Source organism: Labrus bergylta, chromosome 4, assembly GCF_963930695.1.
Source record: "Labrus bergylta chromosome 4, fLabBer1.1, whole genome shotgun sequence".
In the NCBI taxonomy this organism is placed as follows: Eukaryota; Metazoa; Chordata; class Actinopteri; order Labriformes; family Labridae; genus Labrus; species Labrus bergylta.
This window is the reverse complement of record NC_089198.1, coordinates 7,219,717-7,237,216: the sequence shown is the minus strand read 5'-3', so window position 1 is coordinate 7,237,216 and position 17,500 is coordinate 7,219,717. Positions and strand designations below refer to the sequence as shown.

Here is a 17,500-nt window from a genome sequence, read left to right as displayed (position 1 = left end):
AACTCTATAAGCAAGCATGTAAAAAACTCTAGTCACACATTTCTTAACATGTAAAAAGAAGTGAATAAAACACAGAGAATAAGTGAACATGTTTTACAACTACTGTCAGAACGGAGCTACCTGTGAACACCAGCATTACAAGCTGTGAAAATCTGAGACACCACAGGGAGGCGTCAGAGTTCTACTGAACTTCACCACCATTAGAAGAGGTATTTTCACATACTGGTGGTTCACATGCTGGATTAAATACATTGACCTGACCTTTATTCCTTGTTTTTGTCTATCAGGTGGTCAAACTGATGATCAAGCAGATCATTGATATTGTCTTTAAACATACTTCACCTCAGATTGAAGTCATAATCCTGTTTCAAATACAAACCTACTGATTCCTACTGCTGCTTTAATTTACAAAAGTCGGTTTGATTACAAGTAATGGAAGAATTTGGATATGTAGTAGAAGTAGTACACTGACGAAAAATACCTCAGTGTCCTTTTGTCACTGCTCATTTGCTGATCCACGCTGCACGGGGCTGGGGAGCTCACTTGTTGGTTACACCTATCTTGCACTCGTATATTAGTGAACCAGAGGGAACCAGGAAATGTGTGCACAGAGTCGAGTTGAGCAATAAGGAGGGGTTACCATGCTGCCCTCACGCAGGTGATGAATTCTCTTAAAGGGACAGTGTGAGTTTGTCAGTCTGAGTTTTATCATACAGTTAAGATTAAAAGACAACATTGAACAACCACATGATGTTTTTAAATAACTTACAGCTCACAATAGTTGAAGCAAACATTGAAAAGCTTCATGTTTGGTTTCCTCTGAAATCTACAGTTTCATAGAGCTGTTTTGTATAACTGAAAAAAGATTTCTTGTGCTTTAAAGGAGAAGACAACACAGACAGTGTACAAACAAACAATAACATACAGATTCATAAAAGACGTAATGCTGCAATAGAGAGGTTAGACTTTGGAGAATTCATACAAAAGTACAATAAAATAGTACGCAGAAGTTTCAATTTGTGTTTCATCTGTGTATGTTTTACCAAGTGTTGTAGTCAAGACCACACGAACTGAGACCAAGACAAACCTGAAATCAGAGTGCTCAGAGACTGAGACGAGACCAAGACCAAGGCAGGGCGAGACTGAGACGAGACCAAGACCATAAATATAAATAAAACAATCATCATCTTGTGTGCAGGGGGCGTGTCACTCACTTAAACTGTAACACCCAGAAGGTTTCAGCAGTAACCTGGGGATATAAATCAAATCATGAATTGAAGTTTTTTTAATTCTTTTAGAAAGGGGCGTTTACCTTCTTATCACAGTAATGACGTGGAAAAATAGCCTATCAGTGGTAGTCTTGATTGGTAATGCTTTAAAATCCGAGACCGAGATGAGGCCGAGTAAAAATGCTTCAGATTACGAGACGAGACCGAGACCTTTAAAAGACCCAGACTGATTTTGAGTACTGCAACATTACAGTTTAACCACCTTCACTTCTTTATCAGGCACAAGTAAGTAGGCTCAGGACTGGTGAAATCAAACTTTGTAGTTATGTTTCAACAGTAAATAAAATATACAAAGCATTCATTATCAGGTATGTTCATATTCTGGCTGAGGCTGGTTAAGTGTCCCTTCTCAGGTCAGCGGTTACACTAATGTGGGAAGGCAGCTTGAAGTGAGCACCTGCAATACAGGGCTGTCAAAATCTGAGAAACCACAGGGAGGCGTCAGAGTGCCACTGAACTTCACCACCTTAAGGAAATGTGTCAATACACCTTTTTAAATGTGATCTTTGAATAAATGGTTTATATGTTTGAATTTCGACCCAATAATAGTTAGTGAAGACTGGTTTAATCAAACTTTGTAGTAATGATGCAACAGTGAATACAAATATCTCAACTAGAGACGTTTGGATTTTTGACTGATATACTCTGCAGTCATTATCAGGTTATTTATTAAGTCTGGCTGAGGCTCGTTAGTGGAAACTGCAAAAAGGCCGTTCTTTTTTTAAGTTCAATAGAGCGACACCTAAACAGTCAAATAAGGAGAATGGTATTGGCTGAAACAGTGGATACTTTTATGAATGAGATACATTTCTAATGTGCAGCCATAAGTCCGACCTTTTAGAAGAATAACATCCCACCAATAAACGATCAATTGTTTCGATCCAATCAGTAAAAGTCTTTAAAACAAGACATCTTCTATCATTTTACTCTCCACTGAAAGTCTGTTTCAAAAGATAGGTCTTACATTGTTTTAAATTTTATTATTCATAGACTTTGTTACTTTGATTTTCAGATGCGGTGTCTTCCACATATCAGGAGCATAAAAACATATTCTTCATCACTTTTTTTTGTCTGATAATATTTCCTGCAGCCTTCAGCCTCTGTGCTTTCTAATTACTATTGTGTTATGATGTTTTTAGATTATGATAATTCATGTTTTAAGATACCTCATTGTACATATTTCTATCAATTGGGTAGATGGTTAGTGATACAGCACAGATAAGAGAACAAAAGTCATCACTAGCACTGACAGCCTTCATGACTTAAAGGTCACATATTCTCCTCCTCTTCAACCTGTTTAAATAAGTCTCAGAGCTCCACAAAACATGTCTGTGAAGTTTCTTGTTCTAAATCCACTCTGATCCTGTATTTGATCATGCCTATAAACCCCTCTATTTCAGCCCTGCTCAGAACAGGCTGTGTGTGTACGTGCGAGGGTGAAAGGTTAACAGAATGCCTGAGATCCATGTCTGCTGTGGTGCAAGGAAAACGAGAGGGACTGGTCAGAGGAATGTCCTACGTCCACATATGATATTGAAATCAAGAAATTTGGCTTTACTGGTTTCGTCAAAGTACCGTAGTATGCGAGTGCAGTGAAGAAAAGTATAATCAGCTTTCTGTAGAAACATGGAAAAAAAACATAGATGTTAACACATTGTCCCCTAATGACTTACAGAACTCAGCAGAGTCTCCAGGAGTCCAGTTAAACCCCTGTCCAGCATGTAGAGGCTGGACAGAGAGGCGTCAGAGTTCCACTGAACTTCACCACCATTGGAAGATGTGTTTTCACATACTGGTGGTTCACATACTGGATTAATTACATTGACCTGACCTTTATTCCTTGTTTTTGTCTATCAGATGGTCAAACCGATGATTGAAGCAGATCATTGATGTTGTCTTTAGACGTACTTCACCTCAGATTGAAGTCATAATCCTGTTTCAAATACAAACCTACTGATTCCTGCTGCTGCTTTAATTTACAAAGCCTTGCCTTGCAACAGTCGGTTTGATTCCAAGTAATGAAAGAATTGCACAACCAGTGCAGTGTTGAAAAATGAAGCCAATGTGGAAGTGCAAAATCCTGCAGTTCATCGAGTGTCCACTAGAGGCTGGCTCCAGGAACACCGGAATTCACATTCACACAACACATGCAAATAAAAAACTGTTTTTACAGCATGAATAAATATGTTAACAGCCTGGATTAGTTGTTGTCCACATGGGCACACACTGTACGGAGAGTGTATTTTTCTACAACAAATCCGATTTAAGGAACGATATGTGTTAACCATATTTAGCCAAGTAGCTGACATGATTGACAGGTGGGCGCGATGTGTACGAGGCTTAAAACCCGCCTCAGCTCCAGCTCTCAGTCTAGAAAGTTATACTGAGACAGGATTTCCAGCATGGTGGCTGCTGCCGATGAGCCTCAGGAGCCCCTGCTGTAACAGATGGGTGACATCACTCAGGCTTCATCCATTAATATTTACAGTTTATGTTTCATACACATAATCCTCCTACAGTTAAATAAAAAGCTAATTAGCTAGGTTATCTTTTAATAGTTTTACCGGTCAGTTTTAGAAGAGAAAATGACTTTCAGATGATTGTTTCTTAATTCTTGGCTTGCTGATGAGCTTTATGTCTGACATGTTTTTTTGTTGTTGCCTCCCTTCGTAAACAGCCAGTGACTACACCATGTATCCGTTCTCAACCCAAAATGGAAAAGACTTCCAGAATCTTCTCTCGGTCTATCTGGATGCAGCTTTCTTCCCGTGTTTACGAGAGCAGGATTTCTGGTGAGTGGTGACTGCTGCTTCTCATATTTGTTTCATGTTTGTATTTATTTGACTTGATAGCATTGTAGCAAAAGTCAACTTTTAAATATTCAGTGAAGATTTTGTCTTTATAGTCAGCTGTTAACTCTGTTAGTTGGACTGTTTGTCCTGAGGCTGGCTTCACACTAGGGGAGTTTAGGCCTGATTTTGGGCCTTTTATTTGTCCAAATAATCTTCAAGTGTGTGGTGTCAATACGATTATTTTACAGCTCCTGATCGAGTCAGAGCCTCCCCGATCTGGAATCCTAAATACAAAAACATGTTTGTTATTTACCATTCCAGATCGGGCTGCCTCCGACTGAATACCTGCAGTAGCCAAAAAGAGAGTGAAGAGAGCATCACTTTTACAGCTCACAAACATGCCAGTGAACACAAACATAACTGTGCCCTGAGCCAAGAGGAATATAGAAAAAGAAGAGCAGCTTGAGTAACAACATGAGTGGCTTTTTAATGTCTCGACTGTCTTCCATATTTGTTTTTCTTCTGAAGTCACGTTTGATCACACGAGTTTCTGTGAGATCTCGTGTCTGTGGGATCACCACTGTGAACTCGTTTCTACAAACTGCAGGTGTGTGGTCTCACAGTCGGGTCAAATCGTCTAGTGTGTGCAGTCGGAGGATTATAATGTTTAGAATCATTTAGCTGTCCTTATGTCTTTGGTCTCCCACGTTTTTTAAATAGGTTAAGATCTGAATATTGTCGAGTGTGTAGCCAGCCTAAAAGAGTCCAAGACCTTTCTGATATCACTTGTTTGAAACAGTCGCTGATGAAATCTGCTCTTCACTAGTTCATTTCTGTTTGTGTTGATTTTGCAGGCAGGAGGGCTGGAGGCTGGAGAATGAAAACCCAACAGATCCCAACTCCCCTCTGGTCTTTAAAGGAGTGGTGTTCAATGAAATGAAAGGGGCGTTTGTAAGTCTACACTTTCTGAATCATAGTTTTATATGTAGATACAATATAGTGAAGTTTAAGTGTTCTTTTAAGGAGCTTCAGATATCTTGTATTTCATGTTACCTAAAAGCACCTCATGGATTAAGTTTGAGAGTGAAGTGGTTCGTGGTAACTCCAAGAGTTTTTTTTCTTGCTTTTATATTTATACTCACTTTAAATATGTTATGACATCATGGAACAAAGTTAAAATTATGCCTGCTCACGGTTTAGTAGTTGGCAAAAAAACAATACAACTCAGGCCCTGCTGTGTCCACCTAGCGTTTTCTTTTTTCAGGCAGAAAAGAGCTGGCTGTGCGCTGAGAATAAAAGCGCTGCACGTCCGTCCTGTCTCTATGACAACAGTCTGTTGACAGCAGCTCCTGTATGACCGACACTGTTCCGTTGCTTTTCTCTGTTTGATTTTTATCTGTCACTTTGAGCATCAAACGGAGGATGCTTGACCTCCAAATTTTTCCTGGATGATGAGCTCAATAATAATGACATCCCCGTTCTCACGGCTCTGATCAGACACAGAGCAAGGACCCAACTGATGTACTTTATGATTGGCTGGTTGAAAGAAAAGCGCCGGTGACGTCAACAGCGTCCTCATAAAAAGTTTTAAGATTTTTAGTTAGAAGCGCTCGGAGCGGCTGCACAAATTAGGCAGAGCGCTCGGAAGAAAGGCGCTGGACGCTGCGCTTTGCTGCTGCTGCAAACGCTCTCTCCTCATTGGGAACAATAGAACAAAGACACTCAGAAAAAGCTAACAAAATCTATAAAATGCTCGGCGGACATGGGGCCTAATGCAACAGCAGTGAAACAAGTTCCAGATATGAGATGAACAGGTGACGTCAGATAAATGGTTTTGAAATAAGAGTGTGTCAGTGACTGTTTAACATTTGATTGTGTGTTTTTTTTTAGTCTGACAACGAGCGTGTGTACGCCCAGCACCTCCAGAACAAGCTGTATCCAGACCACACGTACTCTGTGGTGTCAGGAGGAGAGCCTCTAGCCATCCCTGACCTTACCTGGGAACAGCTCAAGCAGTTCCACGCCACGCATTACCACCCCAGCAACGCCAGGTACATGGACACACACACATGTACACTGTGAGCCTAGAAGGGACAGGAAACTGTAAAGTGCTGTGAAGAAATGAGATGAGAGCAGGTGTTAGCCAGCAGAATCCTTTCTTTGTTACATTTAATAATCTCCTGCAGCAGAACGATGCAGGCTCACATTGACACAGTAGATATGAAACACAGGAAACTTTAATACTTTGATGGTAACTGATGCTAGTTTGTCTTTTTCATGCTTTATCGATCTTATTTATTTCAGAATGATCATAATTCCTTAAAAATAATTTAACATGCAGGCTTTAAAATTGCTCAGAAAACACCCCTGAGAGTGTCCTCCATGTGCTCCTCAGGTTCTTCACGTATGGAGATTTGCCTTTGGAGCAGCATCTGAAGCAGATCGAAGAGGAAGCTCTGTCCAAGTTTGAACGCATCAACCCGAACACAGGGGTCCCCCCCCAGCCACACTGGAGCAGCCCTGTGAGTGTCATAATCCAGACCAGCATCTGTAACTTCTACTGATCAATAGATCTACACCAACAATCTCAACAGCTGTTTATTATTGCATGCTTTTATATTAACACACTGAAATGCATTGATTAGTCGTTTTGATGTCGTCGTGAATCTCAATGGTTTCCCCAGAGAGAGGACCATGTGACCTGCAGCCCTGACGCTCTGGCTCCGGATCCGGCCCGGCAGAACACGCTGTGTGTGAGCTACCTGCTGGGAGAGTAAGACCGAAAATCATTTCTTTTTATTTTGCATTAAGATGGGAGAAGCCATAAAAAGAGCCTCCATCCTCCTCTTTATTCACTACATCTTGGTTGTCATGTCGACGGCTTTTTAAAGACTGAGAGCTTTACAGTACAGAAAGGATTCACTCAACAATTCTCTTCATTCAAAGTGAAGTTTTTAGCGAGTCCTATTGTTCAGAAATATTTAAAATCTCTTTGTTTTTTTCCCCGCGCAGCATCACTGACACATTTGAAGGATTCACCCTCAGCCTGCTGTTTGGTTTAATGTGGAGGACTTCTCTGATCCAGAGGCTCAACGACGGTCCAGAACCATTTGATCTGTCAGTGCTGAGACAGCCGATGGAGACGACAGAGAGGGGCAGGAGAGGATGGGGATGATGCCCCCTGGAGGATTTGAATGTTATGGCTCTAATGTTTTAAAATAAACATCCTCATTTTGGCACGTTTGTAAATATTTTACAGCCAGCCGCTAAGATTTCAGTTATTGTCAATCCATGCAATTCTCTAAACACCAGATAATCCAATAGAAGAATGTAATTGCAGTAGCTGGGTTCAACCTGTAGAGGGCCGTAGCTATGCATATTTCTAACACAAAATGTGGAATTTAAATTTAGATACTTTGTACTCTGGGGGTTTAGTTACTCTTTAAAGACGGGTTTTCATCTATATGATTTTGCTAAGCTACTTAGATGACAACTTTCTTTTAGAAATGTCTATTAAAAGATAATTTAACATTTTAGTATATTGCTGCTGAGCTGTGATGCTCTGCCTCATGTGCTGCAGACAGCGCTCAGAGTACTGCATTGTTCTGAAATGTTGTGTTCTGCAGATATGACGGCAGCACCAAAGAGGCGTCGTTCAGTATAGGACTGCAGGGAATGGCCGAGGAGGACACCGAGAGAGTGAAGCAAATCATCAGCCAAACCATCAACGACATCATCGAGTAAGTCCCACGCTCCCTTTTGTATTTAAGACTTTAATATATGTTTACAAACCTGCTCTCTCTAAGTGTCAGCTTGTTTTGATAAAGCCATAAACTGTAAGGTCTACTTGCACATGAAGGATGATGAGTTGCTTGGTTACATGAAATTGAAACGGCACATAAGATAAAATGAGTCCTCGTCATCATCGACAGGAGCGGCTTTGAGGAGGAAAGAATCGACGCTCTCCTGCATAAGATCCAGATCCAGATGAAGCACCAGTCCACAAACTTCGGCCTGTCTCTGGCCTCGGTGAGTTCACAAACACAAGGACACTGCATGTATTTATAAACCTCTATGTGTGAGATATGTCAGGAACAATGATGATGTTAGTTATGTTGTCTCTGCTGAAATCTTGTGTTTCTACCACTATATACTCTGTGTATTTCTATACAAATACAGAATGTTTTAAACATGTCTAAACGTATGAGATGAGCTTGTTTTCACAGCAGTTTATTTGCTGATTTCTTCCTTTTTTTGATGAGTTGCAGTAAACTCAATAATCACAGAGAGTATAATATTTAAAGGGATTACACATGTGTATGAGAAGTAAAGTTTTAATCACTATACATCAATGTAAGAGTCAAACAGGACACTTAGATTAGCTTTATTTTGTCAGTAATGTTATAATCGCTTTGTGGATTCTGCTGCATGTTTCACATGTCGGTTTCATTATTCATGGCTGTTTGTGTATGTATATACCTTTTTGTTTTTTCTAGTACATTGCGTCATTGTGGAACCACGACGGCGACCTGGTGGAGCTGCTGCAGATCAACGACAGCATTGCCAAGTTCAAACAGACCCTGAAGGAAAACCCTCGCTTCCTCCAGGACAAAGTCAAGCACTACTTTAAGGTGTGTGACACTGGGAAAGTACTTTTCTTCAAAACATCCAGAAATATGTGAAAAAATGTTTTAAAAAAAATACAAGAATAAACCTTTTACAAGTCTCACTAATGTTCTCTGTAGGGGGAAATACTCGGTCTGCTCTTAAGGTCAACCTCAGCAGCCCTGGAGTGTTTTAAGATCATGACAAAAAAACATGAACTTTGAAGGTTTTCTGTATCATTTGTGTTTTTTCTCTTCCTCTTCAAATCCCCATTACCCCCCCTACAGGAGAACACACACAGACTGACCCTGTCCATGAGTCCGGATGAGGTCTACTTGGAGAAACAGGCCAAAGCCGAGGAGGAGAAGCTCCAGAAAAAGATCCATGCTCTGTCAGACAGCGACAAAAAAGACATCTATGAAAAAGGTACAAATGATTGAAACTGCTCCACGGAGGAAATCTGTGTTTCTCTGCTTCTGTTAAAACACTTTCTGAGCTTGACTCTGTGAAATCACACAGAATTGTCTGAAGCAAACAGGCTTTTATTGGCTGCTTGATTGATTTGATTGAAGCCCCAAAAAATCCAATAAACCATCAGATTAACACAATAACTGAGAAAAAAACATCAAGCGCTGCAATGTGACTGTATACAGAATATATTCATGTTGACCTGTTCTAGATCCCTCATTTAGTCATATAGTGTTACAATGCTGCATGTTCAAACTAAACATAGGCAGAGTTATAGAGCATGAGGTAAACATATGTTGGAGTAATCCCAGGATGAGTCAGCAGAGGGCGCTAAACGGCTTGAGGTGTTTTTATTGACGCCAGTATCAGATAAATAAGATGTTTTTTGAGCTGCAAATCATTCAAAGCTGCTCTATAAGTTTTCAAAGACTGACAAAAGTGTTACTGAATTGAGTGTCATTTGCCAGTTTTAGTCCGAGGGGGTGAGGAGTTGCCTTAAATATTAAAAACCGTCTTTGAGGGGACTTGTTAGAAACATTAAAGTACAGAGATTTACTGATGGAAAACCATAAAAGAACATTTCACCTGCATTCACTTTTCTGTTTATGACCCAACCAGTAAAACTTGTTGAAACATTTCAGAAAGATTTGATTGAGGCACTTCTGATTTAACTGTCTGTTTCATATTCATGTTCTTCTTCTTCTTCTTGGGAAAAGGTCTGGAGCTGCTGGCTGCTCAGAGCAAAACGCAGGACGCCTCCTGTTTGCCGGCACTGAAAGTGTCTGACATTGAGCCCACGATCCCTGTTACTCCTGTTCAGATCAGCACAGCAGGTACGGCCCAGTGTCCGCTCTACACAAGTTTATAAAACATTATACACAACAAGGAAGAATCATCTCAGAGTGTTGTGGTTAAAACCCCTTAAAATGTTTCCTCTCCTTGTCTCCTTCAGTCGGCGTACCGGTGCAGTACTGTGAGCAGCCCACCAACGGGCTAGTTTACTTCAGAGCCATGTGCAGTCTCAACACACTGCCGGAGGACCTCAGGCTCTATGTCCCGCTCTTCTGCAGCGTTGTCACCAAGTAAGTTCACCTGACAGTCGATTGGACCAGAGCAAGATTTCAAAATGTGTCACCTGGTATATGAAAAGTTTGAAGATATTATGCTTTATTGATCTTTTCTGTATTTGTGTAAGGTTTGGACAGGTGGTGTTTGAAAGCATTTTAAAGATTGCATGTGTGTCTGTTTGTTAAATCAGGATGGGCTGTGGAGGTCTGGACTACAGACAACAGTCCCAGCAGATGGAGCTGAGGACTGGGGGCATGTCTGTCTCCACCCAGGTCGTCCCTGACTCCACCCAGCTGGACATGTACGAGCAGGTCAGTACCAGCTTACTGTGTTTGAAAAGTCTTACAAATATATGGATAGAAGTAATGTTTGGACAGAGACATTTCTGGACAAGAATACTTTAGATGATGTAGGGAGTGAGTCTGAGCCTGAAGGCAAAGCTCTCCATTTACCGGTCACCTATGATCATGAGCTATGGGTAGTGACCGAAATAATAAGATGGTGGATACAAGCGGCTGAAATGAGTTTCCTCCAGAGGTCGGCTGGGCTCAGTCTTAGAGAGAGGGCGAGGAGCTCAGACATTCTGGTAGAGCTCAGAGTAGAGCCGTTTCTCCCTCAAATCTAAAGGAGCCAGTCGAGGTGGTTCGGCCATCTGATTAGGATGCCACCTGGACGCCTCCCTTTGAGGTCTTCTGAGCACGCCCCAACTGGGAGGAGACCCCGGGGGACACCCAGAGTTTACTGGAGGGATTACTGTGTATATCCCCACTGGCCTGGGAACACGTCAGAATCCCTCAGGAGGAACTGGGGAGAGAGAAGTCTGGGTTGAATTACTACTGCTGCCACAGAGACCTGACCTTTGATAAGTGGAAGAAAATGGATGAATGGAGTAATGAAGTATGCTGCTCCATGTCAGGTTCCTTCATATATGACATCACATGTAATTTAGTAACTTTATTCTATATTAATTAAATGTTTGTTCTTTATTATGATGATTCTTGTGCATTGTGGAAACCCATCTTCTTTCTGCTGCGTCGTCTTCAAAAATCAAATGTCTCCTCAAAGCTGCAGAAATTGAAACTGAGTGATCGTGTGTTACATAAACAGAGGTTGTGATTTATCTTGGTTCAGAGTTTAACTGCTGCTGGTTACATTACATCAGTATAAAACAGGTAATCAAAGAAGAGTCTTGTCTCTGTGTTCTCTGTTCCAGGGTGTCCTCCTGTCCTCCTCCTGCCTGGAGAGAAACCTTCCTCACATGTTTCATCTGTGGAGCAACATATTCAACAAGTACGTCCTCCATCACTTCTTATAAACTGAGAGAAAATGTGTCCTGAAATTCGAGGAGGCTGAGAAGACAGCTCGATATTTATCTTTTTTTTTCTTTTTTTTCCACTACAGCCCCCACTTTGACGAGGTGGAGCGCCTGAGAGTGCTGGTGATGATGTCAGCACAGGAGTTAGCCAATGGGATCTCCTACTCGGGCCACATGTACGCCATGACACGTGCAGGCCGTCACCTGACTCCAGCAGGAGACCTGAATGAGACGCTTGGTGGGATGGAACAGGTATGCACCTGGAGTGTTGATCCTAAAAAACTAAAATGATAGTGTCTGACTCCTGCACGTCAGCTTTAAGAAGTGTTGTCATAGTGATTTAAAGCTTGAAGTAAATTACGCAGACGCAGATTCAAGACATACAGTATAGCATGATTTCTTTCTGACAAGCAGAGACAATTTCATTTGTTCCTACTTTGTGCAAGAGGTTTTTTGTTTTTCCATTCTCTCGCTTCATATTTTATCCATCTTTTATCAATGATTACTTCAGGTGAAGTTTATGAAGAGGGTCGCTGAGTTGTCCGACCTCAGCCAAGTCATCCGAACGCTCGTCAGGATCAAGAAGCATCTTCTCAACCCGGACAACATGAGGTGAGATGTTACACCTGAGGAGAGGTTTTCTTTTAAAAGGTTTTGTTTTGGGGCTTTTTGGGCCTTTATTTTAGAGACAGGACAGTGGACAGAGTCAGAAATCAGAGAGAGAGAGAGAGAGAGAGAGAGTGGGGAAAGCAGGAAATGAGCCACAGGTCGTCCGCTTGGAGGACTACAGCCTCCACACATGGGGCGTCCACTAACCACTAGGCTATGGTCGCCTCCATGGTGATAGATTTTTGAATGATGAAGAGATAGTGACAGTATTCTGCAGTTAATGTTATTTTAATTACTGCAACATGGTTTCAATATAAAGGGTCTGTTTGTAACATGCTCGTCAATGTAAATGTTTGTCTCTTACAGGTGTGCGATCAACACTACTCCACAGAAAATGTCGGACACGGCAGCACAGCTGGAGAGCTTCATGAAGGACGTGGCTGACAACAGAAAGGAGCGCAAACCGGTCAGAAGTAACATTATTGAGGTAAACTATCAACAAACAAATCAAAACATGAAAGCAGGCAGAATAATTCTTAAAATTAGATTTTAATATTCTCTTCGATTCGATTTTTTTTTCTAAAGAGGCCTCTCGACCCATCGGATGTCTCGGGGCTGAGCCGGAAACTCATCTCTGTAAGTTTTCAGGAACATCTTACATTTCTCTGTTTGTTTGCTCGCTATGTCAGTGGTTCTCAACTGGTGGGTAGGGGCCCATAAGTGGGTCACAGAGCTGTTTTCAGTGGGTCGTGACTGAGTTCCTAGGGGAAAAAAATGATGGTGTCAAAAAGTCTGTAAAGTTCTATGTTCTGTATCTTTGTTCTGTCACATCTTTTGAAACATCTTTCATTGAAAATAAACCTGATAGGTTGAACAATATCAGAAACTCTGGTCGCAGGAGGAGATGGTGATGAGTCCTAAAGCTAAACCCATTAAGAACCACTCCTCTAAAAATATCCCTGCCATAGTGAGTTCACATTATATTAAAGGCAGAACCATCTCTGCAGATTAAAGAAGATAAAATAATGGAAAAGATGAAGAAAGGCCGTCTTATAGAAACGCAAAAATACAGATTTTAAAGTCAAAAATCTTTGAAGAAGCAAAATAACACCAACACAAAACAGTTGAACCTTTGATTTCAATAGTTGTGAGATCACCTGTAATTTTATTTTGTCCTTTATTATGAGACATTCCTTCAAAACAAAGTCCTGTGCATGCATGAGATTATAAATATAACGCTTATTTGTTTTTTTTTAATACCTGAGTACAATATTCCACCAGTACCGCTCAGCTCTCTTTTAACCATAGTTTACATCTTATTGTATAATATAACTGTTTTGTTTGTATATATACTGGTGGGTTTAGTATTTGTATATGTTCTATATTTAACTACTTCTCTACAGGTGTGCTCCGACAGGTTTTTGTTGTACTTGTACAGTGACAGTAAAGATCATCTTCTCTGATTTCAGGAGCAAAACTTCCAGCCGTGTCAGATGAAAACATTCTTCCAGCTTCCCTTCCCTGTTCACTTTATCAGCGAGAGTATTCGTACGGTACCCTTCTCCCACCACGACTACGCCAGGTAACCACACCTGTACCTGGCAGGGATGAGTGACAGCACTTCCTTTAAAAGTCTGATTTACACGGACAGTTCTTTGTCTTTCTACTTTTTTCTACGTGTAACTTTTAGTTCATCTAAAGTGTAATAAAAACTTTTTGTTTCCTTTTTTCTCTTAAAGTTTGTGCATCTTGGCGAGGATGATGACGGCTAAGTTTCTGCATGGAGAAATCAGGGAGAAGGGAGGAGCCTACGGGGGCGGGGCCAGGATGGGAGGAGGTCTTTTCTCTTTTTACTCGTACAGGTGAGAGGCCGCCACACCACACTCAACAAAGTTTTAAAAAACATTATGGAAATTGTAATGACGTTAAAATACAATAACAGTTCATTTTGTTGCCTTGGCTGAAACAAGTTTAATATTTTATATACACTCAGGCTTTCTCGAACCTTAGAAAACGATGTGCATTTTGGTTAATAGGTGTATTTAATGGAATCTAATACATACAAAATCTCCGTACTTATGAAGGAGTAGAGGTAGATTCTATAAAAGGGGGCAGGCTGGGTTGTCTTCAAGATATGAATTTTGTTAAAGGTCACATATTCTCCTCGTCTTCAACCAGTTTAAATAAGTCTCAGAGCTCCTCAAAACATGTGTGTGAAGTTTCTTGTTCTAAATCCACTCTGATCCTGTATTTGATCATGTCTATAAACCCCTCTATTTCAGCCCTGCTCAGAACAGGCTGTTTCTGTGTCTGTACCTTTAAATATGTAAATGAGCTGTGTTTCACCACTCCCCCTCACTGGAAGGGCTCGGGTGTCTCAGGCTTTCTTGCTACCTGCTCTATTGTTTACGGTGAGAAGGCAGACTCAGAGGGCAGAACAAACACCTAGCTGTGGGAGTGTCACCCACCTGGGGGAGGGGCTACTGCTCTTCGTGATGTCATGAAGGGAAAAACTCCAAACGGCCTGTTTGAGCACACATTTTCTGAAAAGTGGAGCAGGCAAAAGACAGAGAGGATGGACTTTTCTCATCATTGGGGGGTTTGTAGACGGACTAGAGACACATAGAAACATGGTGAAGAGGATTTAACATCATATGTGACCTTTAAAATGTATTTTAAATCAAGTTTTGGAGAGACAAGGGAAAGAACCAAAGTTGCAGCAGCACTTATTTTGTTCTAATCTAATGAAATTTGAATTGAATTCCTGAAAGAGATTTGTTGCCATATTCTCAAATGTGACCTCTTCTTCCTCCCTTTGTCCAAAATGCAAAATCTTTATATTCCAAGAATATTCAGGCGATCTGTCTGGAAAAAAAGAGACACAGAAGACTGAACAATTTACTAAGGGAAGCCATCATGGGGCGTTTTTGGAAGCTGTAATAAAATATTCCAAATGACTTCTACGTTTAAAAAGAATCTTCTTTGAGTTGAACAGTGTGTCGTTGATTTTGTATTTCTTTCTCGTACTTCTCTAAGGGATCCAAACTCGGTGCAGACCTTGTCTGCGTTTCGTCGAGGTGTGGACTGGGCGAAGTCGGGACAGTTCACCCAGCAGGACATCGATGAAGCTAAACTGTCAGTGTTCTCGGCTGTAGACTCGCCTGTGGCCCCCGCGGACAAAGGTGAGGAACGACTGAGTGATCCCTCCAGCTGCTGTCAGGATGCGTCACCTGATCCTCCTCCAATCAGATCTCTGGAGCTTTAACATCTCAGTACATCACTGACAACTTCAACATTAGAAGTCTTTAATGGAGGTTAAAAGCTTTTAAAGGATTAATGAATAAAATGATGAGTAAAAAGTTGAATTATAAGCAAGTTCAGATATGAAGAGATCTTCATTAGTTTTATTAACTTAGTCTCCGTCTCTGTTGTAAAGCCGTCACTGTCTCCACTTTATCTCTTAGCCGTCTGGTTTGTTCACTCTGTGTTTGTGTTGCAGGAATGGGTCGCTTCCTCAGCGGAGTCACCGATGAGATGAAGCAGAATCACAGAGAAAGACTTTTTGCTGTCACTCACCAAAGTCTGGTGGAAGTGGCTGAAAGGTACAAACTTTATGTCCCCTTACATAACTCAGAAATGAAGAGAATGAGAAGCTAAAAGAAAAAACAGACTGACAAACTGTTCCCGTTTATTCCCACATCAAGTGTTAACTCGTGTCTTGTTTTCCCCCTCGCTGCAGATACCTCGGCGTCGGTCAGAGGACGTGTGGAGTTGCTATCTTGGGTCCAGAGAACGAGGCGATTAAAAAAGATCCCTCATGGATCGTAAAATAATCCAGTCTGTAGGTAACTTGTGATTTAAATACTCAACTGGCCTTCTGGAGAATCACAGCTGCACGACTTCTTCTGTACTGAATGCTGAAAGTCTACGGTTAGGATTTTCTATTAAAGAGTCAAAAAGCTGAAGCGCACAATATCAAGAGGAGGACTGAGAGCTGCTGTCATGGTTCAGATACGTCTTCATTCTGTATATATTTAATGAAATATATGATCATGTTGGAATACACTATGTGAGTGAGCTCTTCTTTTTGGGATCATTGCAAAAGTATCATCAAGAGATATATCATTTATATAAACTTCAATCAGGTGTTTTTGTTTTTTTCTGCAGGATACAAATGACTTTCTTCCTCTGTGGTTTACTCTGGGAAACCATTCTGTCTAATTCAAACAACAAACTGAGTCATGTGCAAACACTCAGTCAGGTCATGTTGGTCTTTGTGGGGGCGCAGGTAGTCTAGTGGTTTTTGTGCACGCCCCATGTATGGAGGCTGTGGTCCTATTTTCCACAATTTTCACATTTTCATTGGTTCCTAAGTTAGGAAGTGATTGAACATGAATTATGATCTTAATATGTTTCCCTCAGTACGACCCTTATGAGGTAGAAGTAAACAAAATCATATCAAGATCATAACTCATGTTCAACAACTTCCTAACTCTCTATCGATGAGCTGTAATCAGGAAGGTAATGAGAACAAACTCTTAGATAATGACCTGTTAACTATAGACTATGGTCATGTAGATAAGGTACTAATAAGTGCTTCATAATGACTAATAAGCAGCCAGTATGCTACTAGTTAGCATGCTAATAAGCCGCGAGTTAATGTTGAATATTGTGACCTTAAATGGAAGTTTTAACAATTATTTTTCAAGTCTTTGAACACCACAGGTGAAATCAATTTCCCTCCATTTTATCGTGTTGGAGGCACAAATCAACAGATTTAAAACTCAGGGTGAATAAAACCAAAGAATTGCTGCAGGTCAACACATCTGGTGAGATGATTGAGTTTTTAAAATCAGACACTCTAACCTCAGTTCCCTTTTCTAAAATCCTGATTAACTGATAAATAAAACAGAGTCACACGTCTTTGCACACAATAAATGCTTTATTACTCTGACAGGACGGTCACATCTCACTGCCGGCACATGAAGGTAAAATGTTGCTCCACTTCCAAAACTACAGCAACAGCAGGACCCTACTCACAAACACCACTATAGAGATGTCACACACACACACACACACACACAGAAAGCCCAGAGTGGATAGAAACAACAAAGGCAATAATAATTTAAGGGATTTTTTAACATGGATATCATTAAAAAAAAAGTCACCATTGTAGGCTCTAGGGTCACCGAAATATTTCATCACACATAAAGTAAATCATGCTTAATGCTTTTATATGATGTGTGCTGTGAGTTTGATGGCACTACAACATGTTATAGTATAGTTATTACTTATTTAATTACCATATTTAATGATAAAAAATCACTAAAATTACATTTATGCACATTTTACCA

The 17,500-nt window shown here is 40.8% G+C and overlaps 1 protein-coding gene across 1 annotated transcript; it reads left to right on the top strand.

The window, feature by feature from the left end:
* The first annotated feature begins 9,000 nt into the window (after nt 1-9,000).
* LOC136178934 (presequence protease, mitochondrial-like) lies at nt 9,001-15,979 on the top strand. Its single transcript, XM_065953383.1, has 14 exons — nt 9,001-9,112; nt 9,871-9,987; nt 10,107-10,236; nt 10,413-10,533; nt 11,436-11,512; nt 11,624-11,789; nt 12,049-12,149; nt 12,513-12,633; nt 12,732-12,782; nt 13,616-13,728; nt 13,886-14,008; nt 15,183-15,328; nt 15,646-15,748; nt 15,886-15,979. The coding sequence occupies exons 1-14, from the start codon at nt 9,001-9,003 to the stop codon at nt 15,977-15,979; spliced, it is 1,575 nt and encodes a 524-aa protein (XP_065809455.1).
* Nucleotides 15,980-17,500: the final 1,521 nt, after the last annotated feature.